The sequence below is a fragment of the Phocoena phocoena genome, chromosome 7, assembly GCF_963924675.1.
Source record: "Phocoena phocoena chromosome 7, mPhoPho1.1, whole genome shotgun sequence".
Lineage (NCBI taxonomy): Eukaryota > Metazoa > Chordata > Mammalia > Artiodactyla > Phocoenidae > Phocoena > Phocoena phocoena.
Window position 1 is genome coordinate 20,844,370 of NC_089225.1, and position 24,130 is coordinate 20,868,499.

General features: G+C 42.4%; 1 protein-coding gene across 1 annotated transcript in view; it reads right to left on the reverse strand.

Annotated features, from left to right (window-relative positions):
- Positions 1 to 749: 749 nt before the first annotated feature.
- Positions 750 to 24,130, reverse strand: part of MAP3K19 (mitogen-activated protein kinase kinase kinase 19) — a 43,786-nt gene continuing 20,405 nt past the window's right edge. The window contains 17 exon segments of the mRNA XM_065880134.1: positions 750 to 816; positions 5,637 to 6,334; positions 7,056 to 7,205; positions 10,018 to 10,440; positions 10,442 to 10,560; positions 10,563 to 10,631; positions 10,634 to 10,837; positions 11,045 to 11,361; positions 11,363 to 11,566; positions 11,568 to 11,688; positions 11,691 to 11,866; positions 11,868 to 12,128; positions 12,130 to 12,324; positions 12,326 to 12,615; positions 14,284 to 14,327; positions 21,192 to 21,395; positions 21,398 to 21,450. Of these exon segments, the coding sequence (XP_065736206.1) occupies positions 750 to 816; positions 5,637 to 6,334; positions 7,056 to 7,205; positions 10,018 to 10,440; positions 10,442 to 10,560; positions 10,563 to 10,631; positions 10,634 to 10,837; positions 11,045 to 11,361; positions 11,363 to 11,566; positions 11,568 to 11,688; positions 11,691 to 11,866; positions 11,868 to 12,128; positions 12,130 to 12,324; positions 12,326 to 12,615; positions 14,284 to 14,327; positions 21,192 to 21,395; positions 21,398 to 21,450 (3,595 nt within the window).

Here is a 24,130-nt window from a genome sequence, read left to right on the forward strand (position 1 = left end):
TCCGCTTAACAGATCAGTGAGCTTTTATCCCACCAGCTGGCTTAGGTTTAGCTGGTTCTCGATGCAGTAATTTTCTAATTCACGCTGTAAATACATGAAGACCTCAAAACACAACCAGTCACAGAGGAGGCAGACTGAGGTTTATGGAAACACCTTGAAGAGCCCAATTTCTTGTAGGTGGAGACTTCTGAGGAGTTAGGGGACCCTCTGGTAATGAAACGCCAAGGCCCTTAGCTCTTCCTGTTAATTTTGAGGCCCCTATAGTCTGCAGCGTTAAGGTTGCTGTCTAAGTAAACTGAATCTAGCGTCTTTCTACTCCTTTTACCTTCTCACCTTCCTCTCCTCTCCTTTGTAAGAAATAAGTGTCTACCCATCAAGCAAGAAAATACATTTTATTCTTGTTTCTACAATTTAATGACATTAAAATTGACAGGCCAAAAATAAAAGGAAATATCGTATAAAGCAAGAGAGATTGTAGTTACTGGATAATCAAAACTATAAACACTGGAATAGGTTTTCTGTTGTTAACGCTTTAAGACAATTTTCTTATGTATATGGGTAATTGTGCCTGAAGCTTGAGAAGGCTAACCTGTAACAAACTTTTCAGTTAGTGCCACTGCAGGATCTGGTTAAATTGGGTTAGATTGACTTTCCAGTAGGAAAACAAGGGTCCCTTAGCCATCATTTCCGCAGTGAAGCAGTAACGGAGTAATCTATAGTGGAGCTGGGAAGGAAGTCCTGATGTATGTTCAATGACTTCTCTTCAAGAAGGAGTGCTTCAGGAGCTGGACAGCAGAAGGTCACTCATGCTGGTCCCTAAGAAGGGGAAAAAACACATTAGAGCAAACAGCACCCAGTATCGTGCCTGCCAACTAGATTCAGTTGACTCAAAATGCCAACTTTAACAATGGAAGTACAGCCTCTGCCAGTCAAACAGATTTGGATTGAGTCCAGACTCCAGATTTTAACTGTGTGATCTTAGGTGAGGGACTCCAACTCTTTCCTCATCAGTAAAATGGGGATAACAATAACACCTAACTCACTGGGAGAGTGTGTTTTTAAATTTCTATTGCAGTATAGTTGATTTACAATGTTGTGTTAGTTTCTGCTGTACAGCAAAGTGAATCAATTATATCATATATCCACTCTTTTTAAAATTCTTTTCCCATGTGGGTCATTACAGAGTATTGAGAAGAGTTCCCTGTACTATACATGAGGTCCTTATTAGTTACCTATTTTATATATAGTAGTGTGTATATGTCGATCCCAATTCATTGAGAGAATTTTTTTTAATAATGAATTTAAAAATAATTTTTTTTTTTTTTTTGGCTGTACCAGGTCTTAGTTGCGGCACGAGGGATCTTTTTAGTTGCAGCATGTGGGATCTAGTTCCCTGACCAGGGATCGAACCCGGGCCCCCTGTATTGGGAGCAGGGAGTCTTAGCCACTGGACCACCAGGGAAGTCCCCATTGGGAGAATGTTTAAAAATGCATATACAACTTTGAAACAGTGTCACATACTAATAATTCAAAAATTAGTACCTATTATGATTCAAAACCAGTCCCTCCTTTTCCATTGTACTTTCTATCAATTTGTTTGGGGTATAATCTATACACAGTAAAATTCACGCTTTTAGATGTACAGTTTAATGCACTTTTAGTTAGCATGAAATTTATTTTTTAAATTGAGATATCCAGGATTGAAAAACCTTTAAGAGGTAGACATTTAAATATGTTTTGCTGATTAATTTGAATAATTCCATTTGGGGCACTCTTGGATGAGCATAAAGGGAGGCAGTTACTTAATTAGTACTATTACGGCTTAGGTTTATTCCCCCTCAAGAAATCAAAAAGCTTTTGCTAATGACCTAGTCAATGAACTAATGAACAGGTCACTGGTTATTCCAAAGGCATTCTTTTCGTTAAACTGGCTATCTTGATCATTTTGGAAGCAGATGACCAGGTAAAAATGGAAATAAAAATAAAATACGTTAAAAAGCAAGTGACCGGGCTTCCCTGGTGGCGCAGTGGTTGAGAGTCTGCCTGCCGATGCAGGGGACATGGGTTCGTGCCCCAGTCCGGGAAGATCCCACGTGCCGCGGAGTGGCTGGGCCCGTGAGCCATGGCCGCTGAGCCTGTGCGTCCGGAGCCTGTGCTCCGCAACAGGAGAGGCCACAACAGTGAGAGGCCCGCGTACCGCAAAAAAAAAAAAAAAACAAGTGACCAAAAATCATTCTAAAATAAAAAACCTCTCCCCTTCTGGAGGCTCTTTCTCCTGCCTTCAAAATATGCAGAAATCTCGTTTCTCTTCAAAAAAATCCTTAAATGACTACCATTTCTAGCTGCCATCCTATTTCTTCTATTCCTGCCAAATTTCTCTAAGTTAGTCAAACCTGAAGATTTCTTTTTCAACATTCACTAACCCAAATCCTTACCATTTGGCCTACTCTTCTCTATAGAAATTGCTCTTTTAAAACTAACCATGACCTTCTCCTTACCAAATTTAATGAGCTCACCCTCCTTGTCATCTCTGTAGCATTTGAAGTATTTCACTACCCCCTTTTCTCTGAAACAGTCTCTACTTAAGAGAAACTGTCCTCTTTGTTCTTCTCCCACACTGTGGCAACTCCCCTCCTTCCCTTTTTTCCAGTTGTGTACTGGACTTAATTCTATGCATATTTTGTTATCTTCTCCCATGAGCACTTTCAAAAACATTTTCCTCAGCCCTCTAATTTTTTCATTATAGCTACCAACCTTATGATTTTCAAATATGCACTTCCAATGTTCACTGCTTTCCTGAGCAACAATTCCACAGCTTCAAATGTTTCCTTCAACTTCCTCCACTGTTCCTCTTTCACAACTTTCTATTACTTCTTCCATTATCCACGTTCAAAACCATGAGATCCTATCATCCTCTATCACCAAGTCCTGATTCACCTTCCTCTGAAATACTGATATATATTTTTTTAATGTTTATTTATTTAGCCTGTGCCAGGTCTTAGTTGCAGCATGTGGACTCTTAGTTGCGGCATGCATGTGGGATCTAGTTACCTGATGAGGGATCAAACCTGGGCCCCCTGCGTTGGGAGCATGGAGTCTTACCCACTGGGCCACCAGGGAAGTCCCTGAAATACTGATATTTTGGAATCTTCTTTACACTCCCACTGCTTCCATCACCATCAAAACCCAAACTCTGGATTCCAGAATAGCCTCCATTCGAGGTCCCTCTACTGAATCTGCTGTCTGACCTGCCTCGCCGAAGACCTTTTTCTTCATGGCATTCTCTACCCCAAATCCTTTGCAGTCCTCTGGTCTTCACTGCCTATCTCAACAAAGTTAAACTCCTTGGCCTGACTTCCCAGAACTTCTGAGACCTGCCCATAGGAGTACCCCCAGCCATGCTTCTTACTGCTTCCCCAGATTGATTTCTGTTCAGTCTTTGTTCCTGATTTTTACCTAATCATCTCTACTTCTGAATCTTTAAGAGTGCCTTACCCCTTTATTTATGACTATCCACACCTCCAAGAAGTTATTGTCATAGACAGCAGGCAAGATTCTAGAGTCCTTAGGGTCTCGGGCATAGAATTGCAGGCTTGCAATATGACACTCATTAGGTAAGGTGTATTAGTATTCTCCCAAAGGGTTGTTAACTGTTGAGCCCTAATTACATACCCCAAGCTGTACTAAGCAATTTGCATACACCATTTCTCTTACCCTTCACAACAACGCTGTTAATTGATTACTACTGGTGTGAGTTGTGTATTGCGTGCTTTATGAAGCAATGGTTCAAAAGGAGAGCCAGAAAAAAATATTCCACCCTTTCTCTCTAAAGCCGTGTGTGTGTGTGTGTGTGTGTGTGTGTGTGTGTGTAATGAGAACTAGAAAGAAAATGAGAATAGCAAGCACTTTCTGTGGATCAATAATAGGTAATCGTTCAATTCAGAACAAAGCAACTGCAGTATGTTTAAGAGCTAAGACCAATCTCCAAGACTAGTACTGGTCTATATGATATTCCTAATACCTTTATGTCCCTTTTGTGAGGTGTTTATTTTTTTGGTGGGGGGGCAGCTCTGTGCCTGGAGCTCTGTCTGCAAAATCCATGCTGGAATGCTTACGGCATCTCTGCATGTAGGGGTGCCCAGAACTGCAACCCTGGAGTGTGCGTTGCTGCCCTGGCCTATGTGATCCCCTGAAATCAACCAGGACATGCTGATTGGTGTACACATGTGCTGGGAGAGGGAGACAGTCTAAAGCAGACACTCATCGGCAGACAGGGAGGCCTGTGGGTTCTGGAGGTTAACTGAGAAAGATAAAATGAACCCATTCAGGGAGCTGGAGGTTGCCATATATGTTTGCTGAAAGCTGGGGCACTAGAATTTTTCATCTAGCAATAAGAAAGCATACTTCCTTGAAAGGCAAGAAATTTTGTTTGTTTCAGGCCTTCCTCATTCTGCACATGCAACTGAATGTTGAGCCTCACTAGGTGGGTGGATTTTAGGCTGTTCTACATCATCGTAGAGGCCAGGTACGTAGGCTTGAGCACCCCTACCCTACTCTTTAGCTCTCCTCCACCGTACACATACATGCATATACATATACACACTTTAACCAGAGCCATCTCTCTGCCTTTATCTTTTATTCTTTGAATTAAGATTTCATATGAGCAGAGAGTGCCCGGATAAGAAAAGTTTGAAAACCACACAAATAAGTAATCTCTAAGCTCCCTACAGTTCTAACATTTTTTTTTTTTTTTTTTTGCGGTACGCGGGCCTCTCACTGCCGTGGCCTCTCCTGCTGCGGAGCACAGCCTCCGGACATGCAGGCCCAGCGGCCATGGCTCACGGGCCTAGCCCCTCCGCGGTATGTGGGATCCTCCCGGACCAGGGCACGAACCCCTGTCCCCTGCATCGGCAGGCGGACTCCCAACCACTGCGCCGCCAGGGAAGCCTCAGTTCTAACATTTTACACAGAACTTTATTCCATAAGTACCAGGAAGCCTCAGGACAGGAGAAAACAGGCAACCTTCTGGGGCTTTTCTGCTTCCCCTAACACTACCCATTTGATGCTTGAAACACTCCAATTAGAGATTTGTTCCTTCGGCTCAAAATGCTTCCTCTCGCTTTAAATGCAAGTGTTTCTGGGGAAACAATACATTAACTCTGTCAATCATCAATCAATCAGTTCCTATCATTCCCTTGTTATGAATGAATTTCTCATATACTCTCCTGAGAGCTGGTTTTAGGAAGGAATGAGAACACTGGTTCCCCGAGAGGGAAGGGAGGCTAAAGCATAGGTGATGTCATTTCACCATGGCTAGTCCCTGGGAAGATGTCTCATTGGTAAATAAGTAGATCCTTAGCAATTTTTGCACACCCATTGACTTGAGGAAGTATTGTCTGGACCTGATAAGACATTTCATTGAGGCACTTCCCACTTGAAGCATTACCCCCATACCTTGGTACAACAAGGAACACAATCACCCAATATGGCCAATCATGATTTTTTCCAGCACAAAATCACTCCCTGCTTGATTTCATAACCCAAGCTGAGCTTATAATGGGCCATAAATTGCAGGGGAAACGTCAGCTGCTTGGAATCTCTGGGGATTTATCCTCCTCCTGCTTTCAGTTTCTTACCCGGTGAGGCACACACGCACGAAGTCTGCTGCATTTTCTGAGAAGTGTTCTGGTAAAGGAGGCATCAGCCCTCGGTGTGCGCCAATGTAAAACATGGCTGCCATCCTGTCCATGGAAGCTAGTGGGGGCTTCGCTGTGGCCATCTCAAACACAGTGCAGCCAATGCTCCAGACGTCTAACTTCCATCCATAGCCAGAGTCATTGATGACTTCCGGAGCCATCCAATACGGAGTCCCATGCATGGACTTCAGCATGTCACTGCGGGTACCATTTAAGCCAGCCCAGGTCAAACGCTTGACACAGCCAAAGTCAATCAGCTTTATTATCCCAGTTGGCATAAGCATAATATTATTTCCTTTGATATTTCGATGCACCACACAGTTCTCATGGAGATAAGCAACACCTTGCAGAATTTGTTTTGTATATTTACAGAACACCATCTCAGGCAATGGCCCAAAATGGTTTATAATACTAGAGACTGAGCCACCAGGAACAAACTCCATGAAAATGCTTACAATGTTCTCCTCGAAGCATGTCCCCAAATAGGCCACAGTGTTGACATGTTTCAGTGCTTTGAGCAAATCTTCTTCTTCCTGCAGTTTCCTATATTCTTTTTCAGTAGTTAACTTATCAGAGGTATCCAAAGCCACCTGTTTTACAGCTATTAGCTGTCCTTGGCAAATAAGACCACAATATACCTAGAAGCAAACCAATGCCTTATTATTAAATGTAAATGATGACACTTGTTCACAAAATGCCTCCCAAACACTTGTCTTTCTCTTAGCTGATACATCCTTACCTAAATGCAAAGTACTTAAGCAAATTGAATGTTTCACTGGAGCCAAGATGGGGATAAATAAGTAGCATAGTGAATGTGTATCATAATGGCTTGGGTTCAGTCTTCTCTTTCCCAATCTGTGTAAATGCTGGGAATTTAGATGATCTTTTATGCAATTCACAAAATGTAAGGAACATCTTTTGTTTTTGCCACTCAGCAATGATTCTTCCAACTTCTGGTAACATAACTTGAACCGTTGAACAAAGAGACTTCTTTCCCACAGGACTTGGACCTCAGAGAATTAGAGGCTTGAAATACAATGGCCACTGTACTACCCTGTGGAGCCTGAGAACCAGAGCCAGAAGGAGACACAGAGAGGCCAGATCCCCAAGGACATTGTTTGACCCCTGAAACCAGCTGTGCCCAGAGCCAGTCCTACTTCAAATCCTTCAGTTACATAAAGCTGTGGACATCCTTTTCCTCAAGCCACTTTAGGCTGGGTTTCCTATTACTTCCAACTGAAAGAGTTCTAAGTAAAAGAGTATACGGGGTGGGAAGAGCACTCAGGAAGATTAGGGAAGAGGGAGGAGTCGAGCAGGAGTGGAGACTTTTTATTTCAACATGTTTCGCGTTTCACTTACTGTGCCGTAGGCTCCCTTCCCAAGGGTCTCACCCTTGGTCCACAGGATAGGTTCTTCATACTTTAAACTGTTTTCAGAAAATGTCTTCTTTTCATGTGAGTTGAAAAATCTCTCCTCTTTGTCACATACCCCAAAGCCATTACTGTATGTCTGGAAGAATGAGACACAAAGAAAAGTCATGATTACATTCTGAGTCCTTGGGACGGAGAGAAAGGGTGGAGAGTAAGATCTTCCTTTCTTCTAACTTAGGACCAACCAGAGAAGGCCAAGTATGCACCCCTAACCAATCACGTGGGAGGCCCCTTCTAGTTAGCCAACCTACAGCTTCCCTAGGACAAGAGCCTCCAATCAGGGCACACCTGAAGCCTTTTTTCCACTAAAAAGCTTTCCTACTCCTTGCCTGCTTTTGAGTCTCGGCCAAACACAAGTGACGGTGGTTGACTCCTTTGCTATAGTGAGCTCTGAATAAACAACCTTTGTTCTATTTCCACAACGTACTCATACACTCAAATATACACATAGGTAAGCACATATGCCTACACTTCCATACACGTACACATTTACACACAAACATACATACAGATAGATACTGTCTCTCTTACACATACACGCACATACATTCACCCATGCGGCCATGAAAGCAAGTCTAATGGTCAAGACCAGCTGCAATGGACTAAACATCCATAGTCCTCTAGACCCTTGCTACTCAAAGGAGAACCTACAGACCAGCTGTTAGACTTTCAGAATCTCAGGCCTCAGACATACCAAATCAGTGTCTACATTTCAGCATGACCCTCAAGAGATGTGCATCCACAGTAGACTTTGAAAGGCCTTCCCCTGGAAGTCAGGAAACAAGTATATTTTTGTAGAGCTTAGACCATGTTTACCAATTGTTTGATTAGGACCAAAACTACTTTGTCTTGATCTCCTCTCTGAGTTCTTAAAACATAAATGATGATGATGATGTAGAGGCACGGTGACGGTCCTTAAGAATAAGACAGGGCTTCCCTGGTGGCGCAGTGGTTGAGGGTCCACCTGCCGATGCAGGGGACACGGGTTCGAGCCCTGGTCTGGGAAGATCCCACATGCCGCGGAGCAACTGGGCCCGTGAGCCACAACTACTGAGCCTGCGCATCTGGAACCTGTGCTCTGCAACAAGAGACGCCGTGACAGTGAGAGGCCCGCGCACCATGAAGAAGAGTGGGCCCCGCTCGCCGCAACTAGAGAAAGCCCACGTGCAGAAATGAAGACCCAACACAGCCAAATAAATAAATAAAATTTATTTAAAAAAAAGAATAAGACATTGCACAGGATCTCCTTCCTCGGGAATGAGCACGGGTGCCTCCTGAGGGCCATTTGGGTTCCTCCTCCCCAGCCTCTCATGTTTCTGTCCAAACTGAAATTTAAGGATTGCTTAGAAATGAAAAAATCACAAAAAGTCAACTTTTGACTCTGTGATTGCAGGGTAGGGTTATGGGCTGATAGTATTTACTAGCTTGTTAGCTTTTCTTGAATGCGAAATGGCAGGCTGGTGGACCCATCTCAGACACACAGGCATGCACACATGTACCCCCAACACCCAGCCAAGCCTGGCAGCCTCTGTGAATCACTGCCCACGCCCCAGCCAAGACCAGGTTCACCATGAGGGTGAAGCTGGCCTTTTACAACCAGGAATATTCCCACTGTGTAGTAATTAAGAGTGTGGGGCTGTCCCCACCACTCACTACCTGCGTGACTTTCTAAACCTCAGTTTCCGCATCTGCAAAATGGGGACTTGTTATTACCTTTAGTATTGATCTCATGGAGCTGTTATGAAGTATAGAAAGAAGACAGTATGATGTGTCTCACTCATATGTAGTAAGTTCTCAGTAAACTTAGCTATGGTATAATTATTTACCTTGTGTATTCTTCTGATCAATTAGTTAAAATAATGATTCCTGATCCTGAAAGAGTGTGATATAACCTGAGTTAGTGTACAGTAAATAATGTTTCAGCTAAACCTGCTGTTTGTCTTTAAAATTTAGTAGAACAGGGGCTTCCTTGGTGGGGCAGTGGTTGAGAGTCCACCTGCCGATGCAGGGGACACGGGTTCGTGCCCGGGTCTGGGAAGATCCCACATACCACGGAGCGGCTGGGCCCGTGAGCCATGGCCGCTGAGCCTGCACGTCCGGAGCCTGTGCGCCGCAAGAGTGAGAGGCCCGCGTACTGAAAAAAGAAAAAAAAAATTTAGTAGAACAGGAGGCTCATATACTTCAGTGAGAACTAAAACAAAGGTAACCTTACTACCTGCTGATATTCTTCTTACCGCCCCACTTCAGTGCCAAACAAATTTTTAAAAAATGTGTTCAGGATTGTTGTTTATGCTTCCCTGAGAGCAACGGCTAAGTTTTTTACCCGATCATGTCTTCAGTTCTTATCCCAATACCAAAAACACAGGAGGCATCAATAATATTTTTGTGTTAAAGTAAACCATTTGGGAACAAATGCTCAGGTGCAGGGAATCTTTGAGAAATGAGCTTTTCATGTTTTCATATGGTCTTCTGGAACTAGATGGTGAGCTACTTCGGGGGCTGTGTTAATTTCTTTCTATCTCACACACCACTTAGAGTAATGCTTTACCCATAACTACCTCCCTGCTGTTACTTGTTGATTGAAAACATCATCACCGAATATAATATCTACCTATTTCAATAAGTAGCTTTGCTATATTAATGTAACCAAAGTGATTCCATTGCAGTGTCAGGCTAGCTAAATTCTAGAAGTAAGGCAACATAATGAAAACGTCTTAGCACGAGAGTCAGGGGACCTGGATTCCAAACTTGCAACCAAACAATGAGATCTTGATAAAACTATTTAATTGTTTAGGGTTACTGATTCCTCATTTGAAAATAAGGGGTTTGAAACAGATTGTTTCTGAGATCCCTTCCCGCCCCAATGAATCTCTGATTGTAATTACACCCACCTGTATTTTGACAGCTGTCTCTCCCCCTAATTCTCGCATGGTATTTCCTCTCTTACCGAGGGCAAGATTTCGGCTTTCAGGATCTGTTTCATCTGCCATTATTTGGCAAGAGTTGTCATCTTTCTCATCAAGAGCTAGTAGTTCTGCAGCTAGACAACCTAACAGTTCATCTGGAGATTCTTCATTCTTTACAGGGTCTAGAATTCCTTGGGAAATTGAATCTGCATCATTTAAAGTTTTTCCAAATGTTTGACATGGAATTGACTTATTAGCCAAACTATCATGATCCAGAGAATGTGCCCAACGTTGATATGCTTGAGAAGATGCACTTTCTTGTTTCTCTTGGAAAGAGAAACTCATAAGTGTTTTAGCCTTATCTGAAACACTGTCAAACTCTACCTCGTTAGTTAAAATTTGATTGGCAATTAGTTTCACCAGGAGCTACTATAGTCTGCTTTTCTTGCAGTACATGCTTGCTGGAACTCTTCTCACTGGGCAGTGCCCAGCTGTTTCCTGAAAGGACAAATGGGGTTTGGTGATTTGCTCTTCGAGTTCATGCAGACCTCTGAGGCTCGTGGCAAGTATCTGATTGCTAGAAATGTCTCCTTCGTCAAGACTTCCTCCACAATGGACAAATCTGAGACAGGAAGGAATTCGTTCTGTTCGGTGGACTGTTTATGAGTCTGATCCATGTTCATGGGCTGGACTTCATCTTTGGAAGATAGAAAGTCATTTCCTGAAGACTTTATCTGCTATTCTGGTTCTGAAATACCATCACCATTTTCAGTGTCATTACTACTTACAGGCTGGCAACGCTTTTCTTTTTTTTTTGCGGTACGCGGGCCTCTCACTCCCGGGGCCCCTCCCGTTGCGGAGCACAGGCTCCGGACGCTCAGGCTCAGCGGCCATGGCTCACGGGCCCAGCCGCCCAGCGGCATGTGGGATCCTCCCGGACCGGGGCACGAACCCGCGTCCCCTGCATCGGCAGGCGGACTCTCAACCACTGCGCCACCAGGAAAGCCCCAACGCTTTTCTTTAGAAATTAAACTTTTGTGCTTTTGTTTAATGCCAAGAGAAGACTTTGGGGGTTTAATATGTGGTCTTTTCTGAGAGAGTCTGGTTCGGCTCTTGCTGGTCCTCTCACTGTGTGAAGATCGACATTTATTGGTGATACATCTGCCCAATAGAGCTGAGCATATCTCCTGGAAATATTTGTTTTCATGCTGTTCAGCCTCTGGCATCTGACGATAAATAGGAGTCCTGAACGTTTCGTAGATTCCACGTCCATTTGCAGTTGAACTGATTTCTTTGAACATGTCACTGTACTTCAGATCTAAGTAATTTAGGCTCTGTTGGTTGAGCAGAGAGAGAAACAGAAGACTTTTTTATTCCTGGATTTTTACAGATGCAAGGGAGTGATTGCTTTTTAGGTTTCAAAGCCCGGTAAGTGGATTGCTTCTTTTCTATCTGTGGCATTCTCTTTTGAAACTTGGGTGATTGCCGAGGTCTGGGGTCCACAAGCCCCAGAGCAGGAGAAACTTGAGTTTTTGTGCATGGTAGGCTTCATGGAACTTTCAATGGAAACCATGAAATTCTGAGGTGTCCTGTTACTGGCCTTGGTCTTTGAATCCAACTTATTTCTATGGGCTTTCATTTTATGCCTGTCATTTCTTGGTCTGCAAGTATGTTGAAGCTACTGTTGTTATGAAGGATGCCCTTTCTTTTTTGGAGGCTTGGTTTAGTTGTTGCTGGTTCCTTGGGAGTTTCATCTCCAGGGAAAGTGATGTGGATAAGAGGCACCATCCCGTTCATTTCTGGTTTGGTTGCCTCTGCTACTGATATTTTTGTTTGTCTCCATGCTTCTGTGATCTTCTGGGAGCTTTTCAATGGGGTCATGAGGAACTATATTGGACAAACTCTTAAGAACAGTATACTCTTCTGAAATATGATTTGGCTCAATTACTTCCCCTTTATGTGCTGAAGCAGTTTTTGAATCAGCTTTATCATTTCTAGTCCCTTCATCCTGGCTTAGAGTCATTTCTGAATGCGGGGCTTCTTGGAACTTGACTGGTTTGATATATCCAGCTTCTGAATCTCGTTCATAGTTTCTTTCCTGACGAAAGAGATTGAGTGCTCTCTTCTGCTCTTCTCACTTCAGCACCATGGCAGTCAATATCCACTTCCCTATCTGTAGGAAAATTGCCTTCGTTGAAATTCTCAAAGGACAGCAAAGACTGTCCTTTTTCAAAGTGAGAGATTTCAATGTTGACACATCACTCTGTTTCCTTGGATTTCCTACTCTCCTGTCTCCAGGTGTTGTCTGTGATGGTGAGCCTTCCAAAAAGAGCACATGTTTCTGGACCAGATAGAGCTATCAAATGACCTGAGAGTCTGATCCTCTAACACCTTGAACGGTGCTTCCTTCTGCTTGTTTGATGGTCTAAACTCATCAGATCGACTAACAGGCTCTGAAAGCTTAGGTATGAAAAATATGAAGCTTGGAATATTTCTTTCTCTCTCTTTCTGATCCTTATGATTTGGGGGTATAGTAAGAAGACAGGATCTCACAGGCAAGGGTGACAATGGTGGCTGAGGGAACTAAAAGGAAAGAGAAAAAGAATGAATGCAGAAAAACATACGCATATCATATTAATAAAGTAATCTGAAGAAATTTCAAGATTCTCTTTAGGAAGTCCTTTAAAGTACAAAGTTATCCTGGAGATCACAGTTTTAAAAGCTAAAATCTTATGCCTGGTGTTTTTTAAGAACCAAGGTAAGACAATACTTTTAAAAACCGATGTTAATATATATAAAGATTCATGGTTATATGTTTAAAATAAAGGCCCTACATTGTAAACAATAGAACTTTTAAGTTTTTTAAAATTTCTATTCTCTTTTCTGTTTACTTTCTGTTTTATTTCATTCTGTTTTCTATTTACTTTCCATAGAATTGATCTAAGATTTTTTAAATTCCCCCTTAGAACAGCTTAAAATTGCTGTTACATTTACTGTAATAGTGATCGTTAGGTTGCAAACCAACCCAGAATTTGTATTCAGAACACAACTGTTCCTCATTATTTGGCTGAATTGTTTTGTTGAGAGTGGCTTATAAATGTGCCTCACTATACACTTGAGAGTTAGCTCCCTAAATGGGTTTTAATTCTCCTTGGCCCTCTATTTTCAAATTAAGCAAGTTTATATTATTATCAACCTCTAGAGGTCAGTGTAACCCAATATATAATATTCAGCTTTTTGGTTGGTTAAGCTATAAGCTCTAACTTTACAGTTTTCACTGTGGCCTTCCCCCTCCACCACCCAACCCTCCGGGTATAGAGATTTGATAATTAATTATATCAGAATATTTATAGGCATAGATCACAAGTGGTAATTGAGAGCTTTATGTTTAATTTTCATTCTGTTGCCACCTGTGTGTAAGAAGACAGGAAAAGGAAACTGACACTAGAAACAGGCATTAGAAACAGGTGAGATGCAGTATAATCCCCTAGTTTCATTACCTAGATGACTTTCTTCCATCTCTCAAAATACAGATTCTCCCAGTGCTTAAACACCTCTGCAGTAACAGCCGTTATTTCATTTATTTACTTTTTAGGCCAATAAAGTCCTTTTTTCAACACTAAGCAGTACCTATGCATTTTCTCAAAGGCTCATAGAATACAGAAGAGTCAGTTGAGAGAATTGCAAGGCTCTTTCCAAACACTTTACTTACAAATGAGACAACTAGGAAAATCTTTCTACCAATGGAAAAAGAATTACCTCATTTCTCAATACGTTAAAAGAAGAAAAATTAAATATGTCCAAAAGAGCTACTCACTTCATTATGTGGACAACGGGAAACACCCCAGAAAAGAAATATATGTGTCAAGATATAATTTTCCCAGAAATTAGCTCCTCTATAAACTGTATGTGAGTTGTGGTTTTTCCAAGATATATGCTGAGGATTTGGGCTCTGAGGGTTTTTTTTTTTGCGGTATGCGGGCCTCTCACTGACCGTTGTGGCCTCTCCCGTTGCGGAGTACAGGCTCCGGACGCGCAGGTTCAGTGGCCATGGCTCACGGGCTCAGCCGCTCCACGGCATGTGGGATCTTCCCACACCCGGGCACGAACCCGTGTCCCCTGCATCGGCAGGCGGACTCTCAACCACTGCGCTGCCAGGGAAGCCCTGGGCTCTGAGTTCTTTGATAGGATTTGTCTCTAACAAGATGCTTTGGTTAATCCTTAAGTCAAAAATGCTCAAACTACTCTTACCTCAATTCTCCGGCTACTATACTTCATATTAGAAGAGGAAAACACTGTAACAAGAAAAATTATTATTTTTTAATAAGATTTTTTTTTTTAAGATAAATTTATTTATTTATTTATTTCTGGCTGCGTTGGGTCTTCCTTGCTTCCTTCCTTTCTCTAGTTGTGGCAAGCAGGGGCTGCTCTTTGTTGCAGTGCTCAGGCTTCTCATTGCAGTGGCTTCTCTTGTTACGGAGCACGGGCTCTAGGAGCGCGGGCTTCAGTAGTTGTGACACATGGGCTCAGTAGTTGTGGTGCACAGGCTTAGTTGCTCTGTACCATGTGGGATCTTCCAGGACCAGGGCTCGAACCCGTGTCTGCTGCATTGGCAGGCGATTCTTAACCACTGCGCCACCAGGGAAGTCCCAAAAATTATTATTATTATTATCAGATATTCTTAGTAGTAGAGTGAACACAGTCGGCCTTAAGCCAGGCGATGGCGATGGAGTGATCTTGGTGCTGAGGTTTGAGGAAAAGTTGTCAAAATGAAGAATTTTTCCAGGTGTAATCCACATGGCAGTGGGTACAGAATGATTACACAAAACTACTGCCACTGAAGAGGGTTGTTATTTTATATACAATGTTGTTTTTTATATATATCTATGTTATATATATGTATATATCTCTGTTTTATATTTATAACATTTGCGTATATATAGTGATATTTATTATTATTTTTTTTTATATTCCTTTTGGAAGCACATGACCTCTGGATCAGAAAGCAGAGCACTTATCACCCACAGGGCATCCTAGTGCCAGTTCCCTGCAGCCCGATTTCCCACAGGTTGACACAAATGAGAACCAGGTGCTTACCTGCACAGGTAGTGAGGCTGCACCGTAGGAGGAGACCCTGAAATTATGAGACTCAGAGCTTATGTATAGAGTTCTGGCAGTTCAACCCATCTTCCCCTTCTGAGAAAGAGAGACCTTCACTATGAAATGTAAGCAAGTGTCTCCAGGAGAAGGGGGAAATGTGTCTCTGGGTTTTGTCTGTTTTTTACCCTATTAAGTAAGTAAACAGCTCTTGGCAAAGCCAGCTTCAGTCTTTCTGGAGCAATAGCTTATCTCTAACTTCCAAGGCATGTTTGCCATTCAGTCATCTTCCAACCTAGTCTCCTAGTGCTTTTTGCTCAGAAAACCCAGACTTTGCAGAAATGTGAGAGTATTTATGTATAATTGTCTCCCATCCGTTGTTTGAACTCAAACATGGGATAGATCATAAATTCTGAAGGAGTGCGGGGAATGGTGAGATGAGATTTACTAGGTAGGGTAAAACCCAGACGTTGTTTTCTTCTTACCAAAACATCAGAATGGTCCCTAAAACCCCACTCACCATCATGGGTTGAAGCTGAAGCCAAAAGCTCCAATGTGTTCAGGGTCAAAGCAGGCACATAAATGAATGAAGTGGGGTAAGTAGGGACAGTGGTGAACTGAAATTATGTGCCCCAATTACAGGGATATCCATTCCCCAGTTCTAATTGGTGTTGTCCATTCCAGATGGGTAGTCCAGCACTGCTGGATCTTCCAATTGCCAAGAGAAGCCAGAGAGCTGGAGACTTTATGTGAAATCTCCTTCCCATCCCTTTTTAAAATACTTTGAAGGCCGAACAAAATATGCCTGTAGGTCCTTTTTGGCCACAGGCTGCCATTTTGAAATTTCACTTAGCGAGACCTCTCTGAGATGTACCACAGGTAGAAGCCATTCTCAGGTGAAAAATGGTCACCTAAGAAGAGGATTCCAATAGGAGGGGGATGCGGACATTCCCCTTAGCCACAGCTGGCCAGAGCACCACCCCAATTCTTTTTTTTTTTTTTTCTTTGCGGTACGCGGGCCTCTCACTGTTGTGGCCTCTCCCGTTGCGGAGCACAGGCTCTGGATGTGCGGGTCCAGCGGCCATGGCTTATGGGCTCAGCCGCTCTGCGGCATGTGAGATCCTCCCGGACCGGGGCACGAACCCGTGTCCCCTGCATCGGTAGGCGGACTCTCAACCACTGCGCCACCAGGGAAGCCCCACCCCAATTCTTTATCCATTTATTTAACCAATATTCATTGAGTGCCTACTGAGTAGCCAACACTGTCCCAGAAGATGGCAATATAATTGTGAACAATAAAGACAAAATTCTTGCCCTCATTGAGGTTGTATGCTAGAGGTTGAGATTTTCTGTTGAAAAGACATTATAAGTTAATACTAGAAATATAACTGAATATGATTTATAGTTGGGTGCTTATGTATAACACCCTGAGTTAAAAAAATTCAGGTATTATAAATATTTAGATGAGTAATATCCAGTATTGATAAGGAATGACGTGAGATATAAAGGCACTCTTAAACATTTCTGGTGAGAATGTAGAGGTAAGATCTTTCCAGTAGGTAATGTGGTAATATATATTGAAAGCCTTTTTAAATGTGTATAGAATTCCAGTTAAAAGATTGAATGTACAAGCTTTTCTCCACTCTCTCCACAAACCTCACTAAAATGATGGTAGACTAATTTTTTAAAAAGGTAAAGAAGGGGGGCTTCCCTGGTGGCGCAGTGGTTGAGAGTCCGCCTGCCGATGCAGGGGACACGGGTTCGTGCCCCGGTCTGGGAAGATCCCACATGCCGCGGAGCGGCTGGGCCCGTGAGCCATGGCCGCTGAGCCTGCGCGTCCGGAGCCTGTCCTCCGCAACGGGAGAGGCCACAACAGTGAGAGGCCCGCGTAACGCATAAAAAAAAAAAAAAAAAAAAAAAAAAAAAAAAAAGGTAAAGAAGGGAATTCCCTGATGGTCCAGTGTTTAGGACTCAGTGCTTTCACTGCCAGGGCCCGGCTTCAATCCCTGGTCTGGGAACTAAGATCCTGCAAGCCATGCAGCCAAACAAAAAAAATAAAAGGTAAAGAAAAAGAACAGCAAAAACCTAGATGGTAAAATCACACATGCACGACATCAACAAAATTTTGGAAGGTGAAAACTATGGATGAGCTTCCTTGGTGGCGTAGCGGTTGAGAATCCGCCTGCTGATGCAGGGGACACTGGTTCGAGCCCTGGTCCGGGAAGATCCCACATGCCGCGGAGCAACTAAGCCCATGCACCACAACTACTGAACCTGTACTCTTAAAACCCACGAGCCACAGCTACTGAGCCCACATGCCACAACTACTGAAGCCCGTGCGCCTAGAGCCCATGCTCCGCAACAAGAGAAGCCACTGCAAGGAGAAGCCCGTGCACCACAACGAAGAGTGGCCCCTGATTACCACAACTAGAGACAGCCCGCACGCAGCAACGAAGACCCAACACAACCATAAATAAATAAATTTATTTTTTTAAAAACTGTATGGATGAATAATAACCAGTTTAGTAGTCAGCTTTCTCTGTTCTGCTCACTGCCTGCAGAGGGTAGAACTCAACAAGAAATAATAACCCCAGAAAGGAGCAGGAATTAAAGATACCAGGTACCTCTGAAGGTGGGGTTGCAGGTGAGTCTGAAACGGGTTGCTTCAAACTCTGTACAAGGAGTTGGTTCCAGATTCCCTGTCCTGTGTCCTGCTCCACTTGTCAGGGGTTGCTCTTCTCCATTCCTGGCTGGAAGTTTATTCTCTGAAGAGCTTGAAACAAAGATGCGAAGGAGCTAGGTACAGCTGAGAGCAGAAACCGGGTGCTGGAGTGAAAATGTGAGGATAAATGAAAGCCTCCATATTGACATATGACTCTCCAGCCTTATAACCTACAGGCAGGAGCTTGGATTCTCCTTCTCTCGGGCAAACTAGCTGAGAGAAAAGCCTACCTCGCATCCTGACACTAGGGGAATCCGTCACCCAACCATCCAGGTCTCTGTCCACTCCACAAGCCCCCTCGAGCCTCTGGCACTTTTTAGTCTCCGCCTCTTAAATACAAATAATCGCCAAGGATCAACCGATATATGGGAATAGCCTCTAACATGAAAATACACAGAACAAAACAGAAAGAAAGAAGAGAGCTCAGAGGAAATAGAGACAATGAAAAACTACCGTTAATATCATTCATGTACCTTCTTCGGGAAGCTATGGGAAAATTTACCTTCCTAAAGTGAATGCATTAATCAAGAGAGAGGAAGCCGTGTACCCAGTACACAGGGGTTCAACACAGAGGGTAGCCAAGGGCATTTCCAGGATAATGATGAGGAACTCCCAAAGAGACAGCTGGTCAGGAGGTCCAACACAGAGTGAAACAGGAGGGCAGAGCATTCCAGGAGCAAGGTCTTAGAAAACAAAAGAAACCAATGGATTACCTAGTGTGCAGTTGCTGTATTGAGGTGCGTTTCACAGGTCCATCAGACAGGATGGGGATGAATTAGTGACAGATATACAGAAAGTAAGCAAATGGTGAAATGAGGCGAGTATTAAAGCTGGGATAAATAGAATGTCTTAAAAGAAAAGCAATGTAATCATAGCACACCCTGGGGCTCAGCTGTGAATGGTATTTTACCTAGTCATAATAAGGGAGACATTGAATATTAATTTTTTTAAAGCACAAAGATTTCGAAGCTTGCCTGTGTGTTTACAGAGTAATATAAAATTGTTAAACCCTAATAGATAATGCCTAAATTAAGCAGTCAAGCAATGTAGTTATAAACATGTTATTTAGAAAAGTGGAATTACATTCTAGAAGAAACGGTCTTGAAACAGTATTTGTACTTCTTATTTCTTACTTTTTATTTTTGCTCACCTGTCTTTTCTGAATTTTTCTTAATTGACATATATATTGATTGTCTAAAATTTAAGATTGCATTTAAACAAAAATATTTTTAAAAAGGGAACAAACACCAGCCTGGTAAACCCAGCTGACTTCTTCAGACAAGATCGTAACACCAATGGAGCAGCTCCCATCACAGAATACTGACCTAACCCAGTTTGTTCTTGTTTGAATGTGCTGCTTTTATTACGTCTTCAAGACTTTCTGTGGTTTGGCCAGGAGAAGAGGATATTTCCATGATGTCCAATTCAGTCTCCATCCATCCTTCCTCCAGTTTGTACCTGAACCAACTGCCCTCCCTTTTCTCTAAATTCACCTCCACCACAAGACTAAATGTTTCTCCTTTTTTTCCCTCATAACTAAAGTGGGGCTCAAATGGGCGGTGTGAGCTCTGAACACACATGACATGGTGCTTAAGCACGTTGGCTTCAAAGACAGGGGGTCCAGCTTTGAACCCAGCCTCTGTGACCCATCAGTTAATGTGACCTGGGCATGCACTTAACCTTCTGAGGCTCACTTTCCTCATTTCTAAAACAAGCATGCTAATATTACCTATATCAGTGAATATTTGTGCCTTGTGGTAATAGGCACTCAATAAATGGTGACTGCCATTGTTATTAATTCAATATACATTTAAAAATAGTTATGTGTCAGATCTGGAGCGAGGTGTGCAGAGGTGCGACGGTTTTTGCCTTTGTCATCTGGTGAAGACCAGCACGTAAAAAGACAGTGACAATTCAGCATGATGGGTGTTATGTTGCAGACAAGGTCAGGATCCTATGGGAGTCCAAAGGCCTGGCGACTCCCCCAGTCTTGGGGACATTCAGGAAGACTTCCCAGAGGAGGGGGTTTCTAAGGGGAGAGCTGAAGGATGGCTTAATGTTCCGGCAGAGAAAAACAACATGTGCAAATATTCACATATTTGTTCTGGGAACAGAAGGCGTTTGGTGATGCTTATGTTTAGCACCTGCTGAGGAAGAGTGGCAAGAGAGGAGGCCGAAGAGAGGCTGTGGACAACTGGGAGTGAGATTTCTGGATTTCAAGGAACAAGACCCTGGGTCTACGTCACAGTCCAGACCTGTTGTTAACACTTTTATACACAGCCTATCGAAACTCGGCTTCAACATCATGTTAAATGAAATCAGCCAGACAGAAAAGGACAAATGTTGTATGATTTCACTTATATGAGGGACCTAGAATAGTCAAATTCATAGAGACATAAAGTAGAACAGTGGCTACCAGGGATACGGGGGGAAAGTAGAAAGGAGAGTTAAAGTTGAATGGGTATAGATCTTCAGTTTTGCAAGATGAAAAAGTTCTGGGGATGCATAGTGGCAATGGTTGTGCAACAATGTAAATGTATTTAATTCCACTAAACCGTGCACTTAAAAATGGTTAAAATAGTAAATTTAATGTGATGTACATTGTACCACAATAAATTTAAAATTAAAAAAATTTTTTAAAACACCACTGCAGGGCTTCCCTGGTGGCGCAGTGGTTGACAGTCCACCCAGCGATGCAGGGGACACGGGTTCGTGCCCCGGTCCAGGAAGATCCCACATGCCGCGGAGCGGCTGGGCCCGTGAGCCATGGCCACTGAGCCTGCGCATCCGGAGCCTGTTGCTCTGCAACGGGAGAGGCCACAACAGTGAGAGGCCCGCGTACCGCAAAAAAAAAAAAAAAAAAAACCACCACTGCATCATTTAACTTTCATTTGAGCTCTACCCTTGCACCCAAATCCTATAATAATAATTCTATTTTTTTCCCTTTTTTTGGTGAGATGCTTCACATTTCCTCTGCTGTGCAATATCTCTCATTGCAATAAGCCAATAAATGCAAAATTTTGGACTACAGGTTTGTCCCTGGTGGTTTAGGCCACTTGGTTTAGGACAGTGGTAAGCAGACATCAATGAGAGCAACGTCCTAAGGGGAAACACTGGCACCAGTGTGCTATCTGGTAAATAAGTCTTGGGCTAGATAGAACAGCTAACTCAAATCCTGGAGGAAAGCATCCTCAGTGTAGGCCCCCCAAACTCCCATAGATAAAAATAAACCAAATATGAGTTCCCTGTAAAGATTTTCAAACGCTGAAGAAAAAGATCAGTAAAGAAATATTTATGGACCAAAGAATAAAGGAATAACTGTGTAATTAAATGAACTCGCCTTCAGATTTTCTCGGCTGCCCCTTCAGAAAGTGAGGAACATCTTCTCTGGCTACAGACTTGGAGATGTTCGGTTCTAAGCAAGGTCTTGGCAAAAAAAAGCCCAAGTTCACATTGCAGAGCTACTGGTAATGTTCCTCTTTCTTCAGGAGTAAAGGCTGCCTGGTCACCATATTTGCCCTGGAGTCTACCATCTCAATTTCATTGGAAGTGAAACAGAATGTGCTGGTACCCATTCCTGATGCACTGAGGTTATCTGACTAAAAGGCAGGAGAAACGGTTTGATTTAAAAGTCATTCCAGCCCAACATCAATAGAAAGTTTGGAGGACTACTTCCAAACGGTGCTGCTGTGTGGAATGGCTGTATTCCTGAAAGCACAAGACCTCCCTGTCCTCTGAGTTGCTCCCCACCTCATCTGCCCTCTGCCCCTCGCACTTTAGTTTTCCCATTCCCTGTTTCCTCAAGCAGAGAAATCAGAGGGGCAAAGGGGAGACATAGGGGGGGTGCATCCTTGTACTTCTCCAAAGGTGTTGACCAAAGGCCTTTGACCATTCTCCAAAGGCTCAGTGCTTCTCAACCTATCTTTGGTGAAGAATCCTTTTAAAATTTTCCATTGCATTGTGGGCTGAAAGTTTTGTAATATGTAATCAAAGTGAAAGACTATATGAAATGAACATATGAAAAAAGAAATTCAAAAACATGAAAATAAATTATAAGACACTGATGAAAGAAATTAAAGATGATAAGACTATACTGTAAAACTACAGTAATCAAGACAGTATAGTACCGGCACAAAACCAGAAATATAGATCAGTGGACCAGGATAGAAAGCCCAGAGATAAACCCATGCACATACGGTCACCTTATCTTTGATAAAGGAGGCAAGAATATACAATGGAGAAAAGACAGCCTCTTCAGCAAGTGGTGCTGGGAAAACTGGACAGCTACATGTAAAAGAATGAAATTAGAACACTCCCTAACATCATACACAAAAATAAACTCAAAATGGATTAAAGAGCTAAATGTAAGGCCAGACACTATCAAACTCTTAGAGGAAAACATAGGCAGAACACTCTGTGACATAAATCACAGCAAGATCCTTTTTGACCCACCTTCTAGAGAAATGGAAATAAAAACAAAAATAAACAAATGGGACCTAATGAAACTTCAAAGCTTTTGCACAGCAAAGGAAAACATAAACAAGACCAAAAGACAATCCTCAGAATGGGAGAAAATATTTGCAAATGAAGCAACTGACAAAGCATTAATCTCCAAAATTTACAAGCAGCTCATGCAGCTCAATAACAAAAAAACAAACCACCCAATCCAAAAATGGACAGAAGACCTAAATAGACATTTCTCCAAAGAAGATATACAGATTGCCAACAAACACATGAAAGAATGCTCAACATCACTAATCATTAGGGAAAGGCAAATCAAAACTACAATGAGATATCATCTCACACCGGTCAGAATGGCCATCATCAAAAAATCTAGAAACAATAAATGCTGGAGAGGGTGTGGAGAAAAGGGGACACTCTTGCACTGCTGGTGGGAATGTGAATTGGTTCAGCCACTATGGAGAACAGTATGGAGGTTCCTTAAAAAAACTACAAATAGAACTACCATATGACCCAGCAATCCCACTACTGGGCATATACCCCAAGAAAACCATAAATCAAAAAGAGCCATGTACCAAAAGGTTCATTGCAGCTCTATTTACAATAGCCCGGAGATGGAAACAACCTAAGTGCCCATCATCAGATGAATGGATAAAGAAGATGTGGCACATATGTACAATGGAATATTACTCAGCCATATAAAGAAACGAAATTGAGCTATTTGTAATGAGGTGGATAGACCTAGAGTCTGTCATACAGAGTGAAGTAAGTCAGAAAGAGAAAAATAAATACTGTACGCTAACACATATGTATGGAATCTAAAAAACAAAACAAAACACAACAAAAATTAAACCTACTAGACCTACTAGAGAATGGACTTGAGGACACGGGGAGGGGGAAGGGTAAGCTGGGACAAAGTGAGAGAGTGACATGGACATATATACCCTACCAAATGTAAAATAGATAGCTAGTGGGAAGCAGCCACATAGCACAGGGGGATGGGTGTCTTTCATACCAGTTTTATAGTCATCCTTGAGGGCAAACACCTAGCTGACAAGTTGGAGTAAGAAAAACATACAGCATACTTTCCTAATAACTAAACTGTCAATGAAAAGGATGTTCTAGTAAAGGCTAGGTATAGTTAGTATTTTGCTGTGGAAATTAGAAAACTGGGCAGTGTATTCATGTGAACACGTTCTTAAGAATGACTGTACTTTTACAATCATTGAGGACTAATAAACCCAGGTTATTTTTTTTTTACCCAGAATATTTTTAAGCAAATTTAATGTGTTCAAAATCTGTTAATTGGTTGATTTCTTCTTTTATTTTAAAACAAGGAGCAAAGATACAATAAGCGAGTATGAGAAATACTTGCCTTTTTAGACTTTGTGAAAAGTTAATGGCTCCTAAATGGAAAAAAAAAATTTTGGTCCTAAATGGCGGAGGGGAGGGGGAAAGATTATACAACATTCTGGCTCTGAAATCATCTTGGAACACGTCTGTTCTCTTTTTGTCTTTTGAATACTGTGAGTAATCACGGGAGCCTCTAAACATATCCAGTGATCCAGGAAAGAGGATGCACTGTTAACATGTAAAAATAAAACACTTGTTCCCATCTGAGTGAATCTTTCCAGTAAGAGGATGTATTAATAAAATAACCCTGGGACTTCCTTGGTGGTCCAGTGGTTAAGACTTCACCTTCCAGCACAGAGGGTGCAGGTTCGATCCCTGGTTGAGAAGATAAGATCCCACATGCCTCACGGCCAAAAACCACAAAAATATAAAACAGAAGCAGTATTGTAACAAATTCAGTAAAGA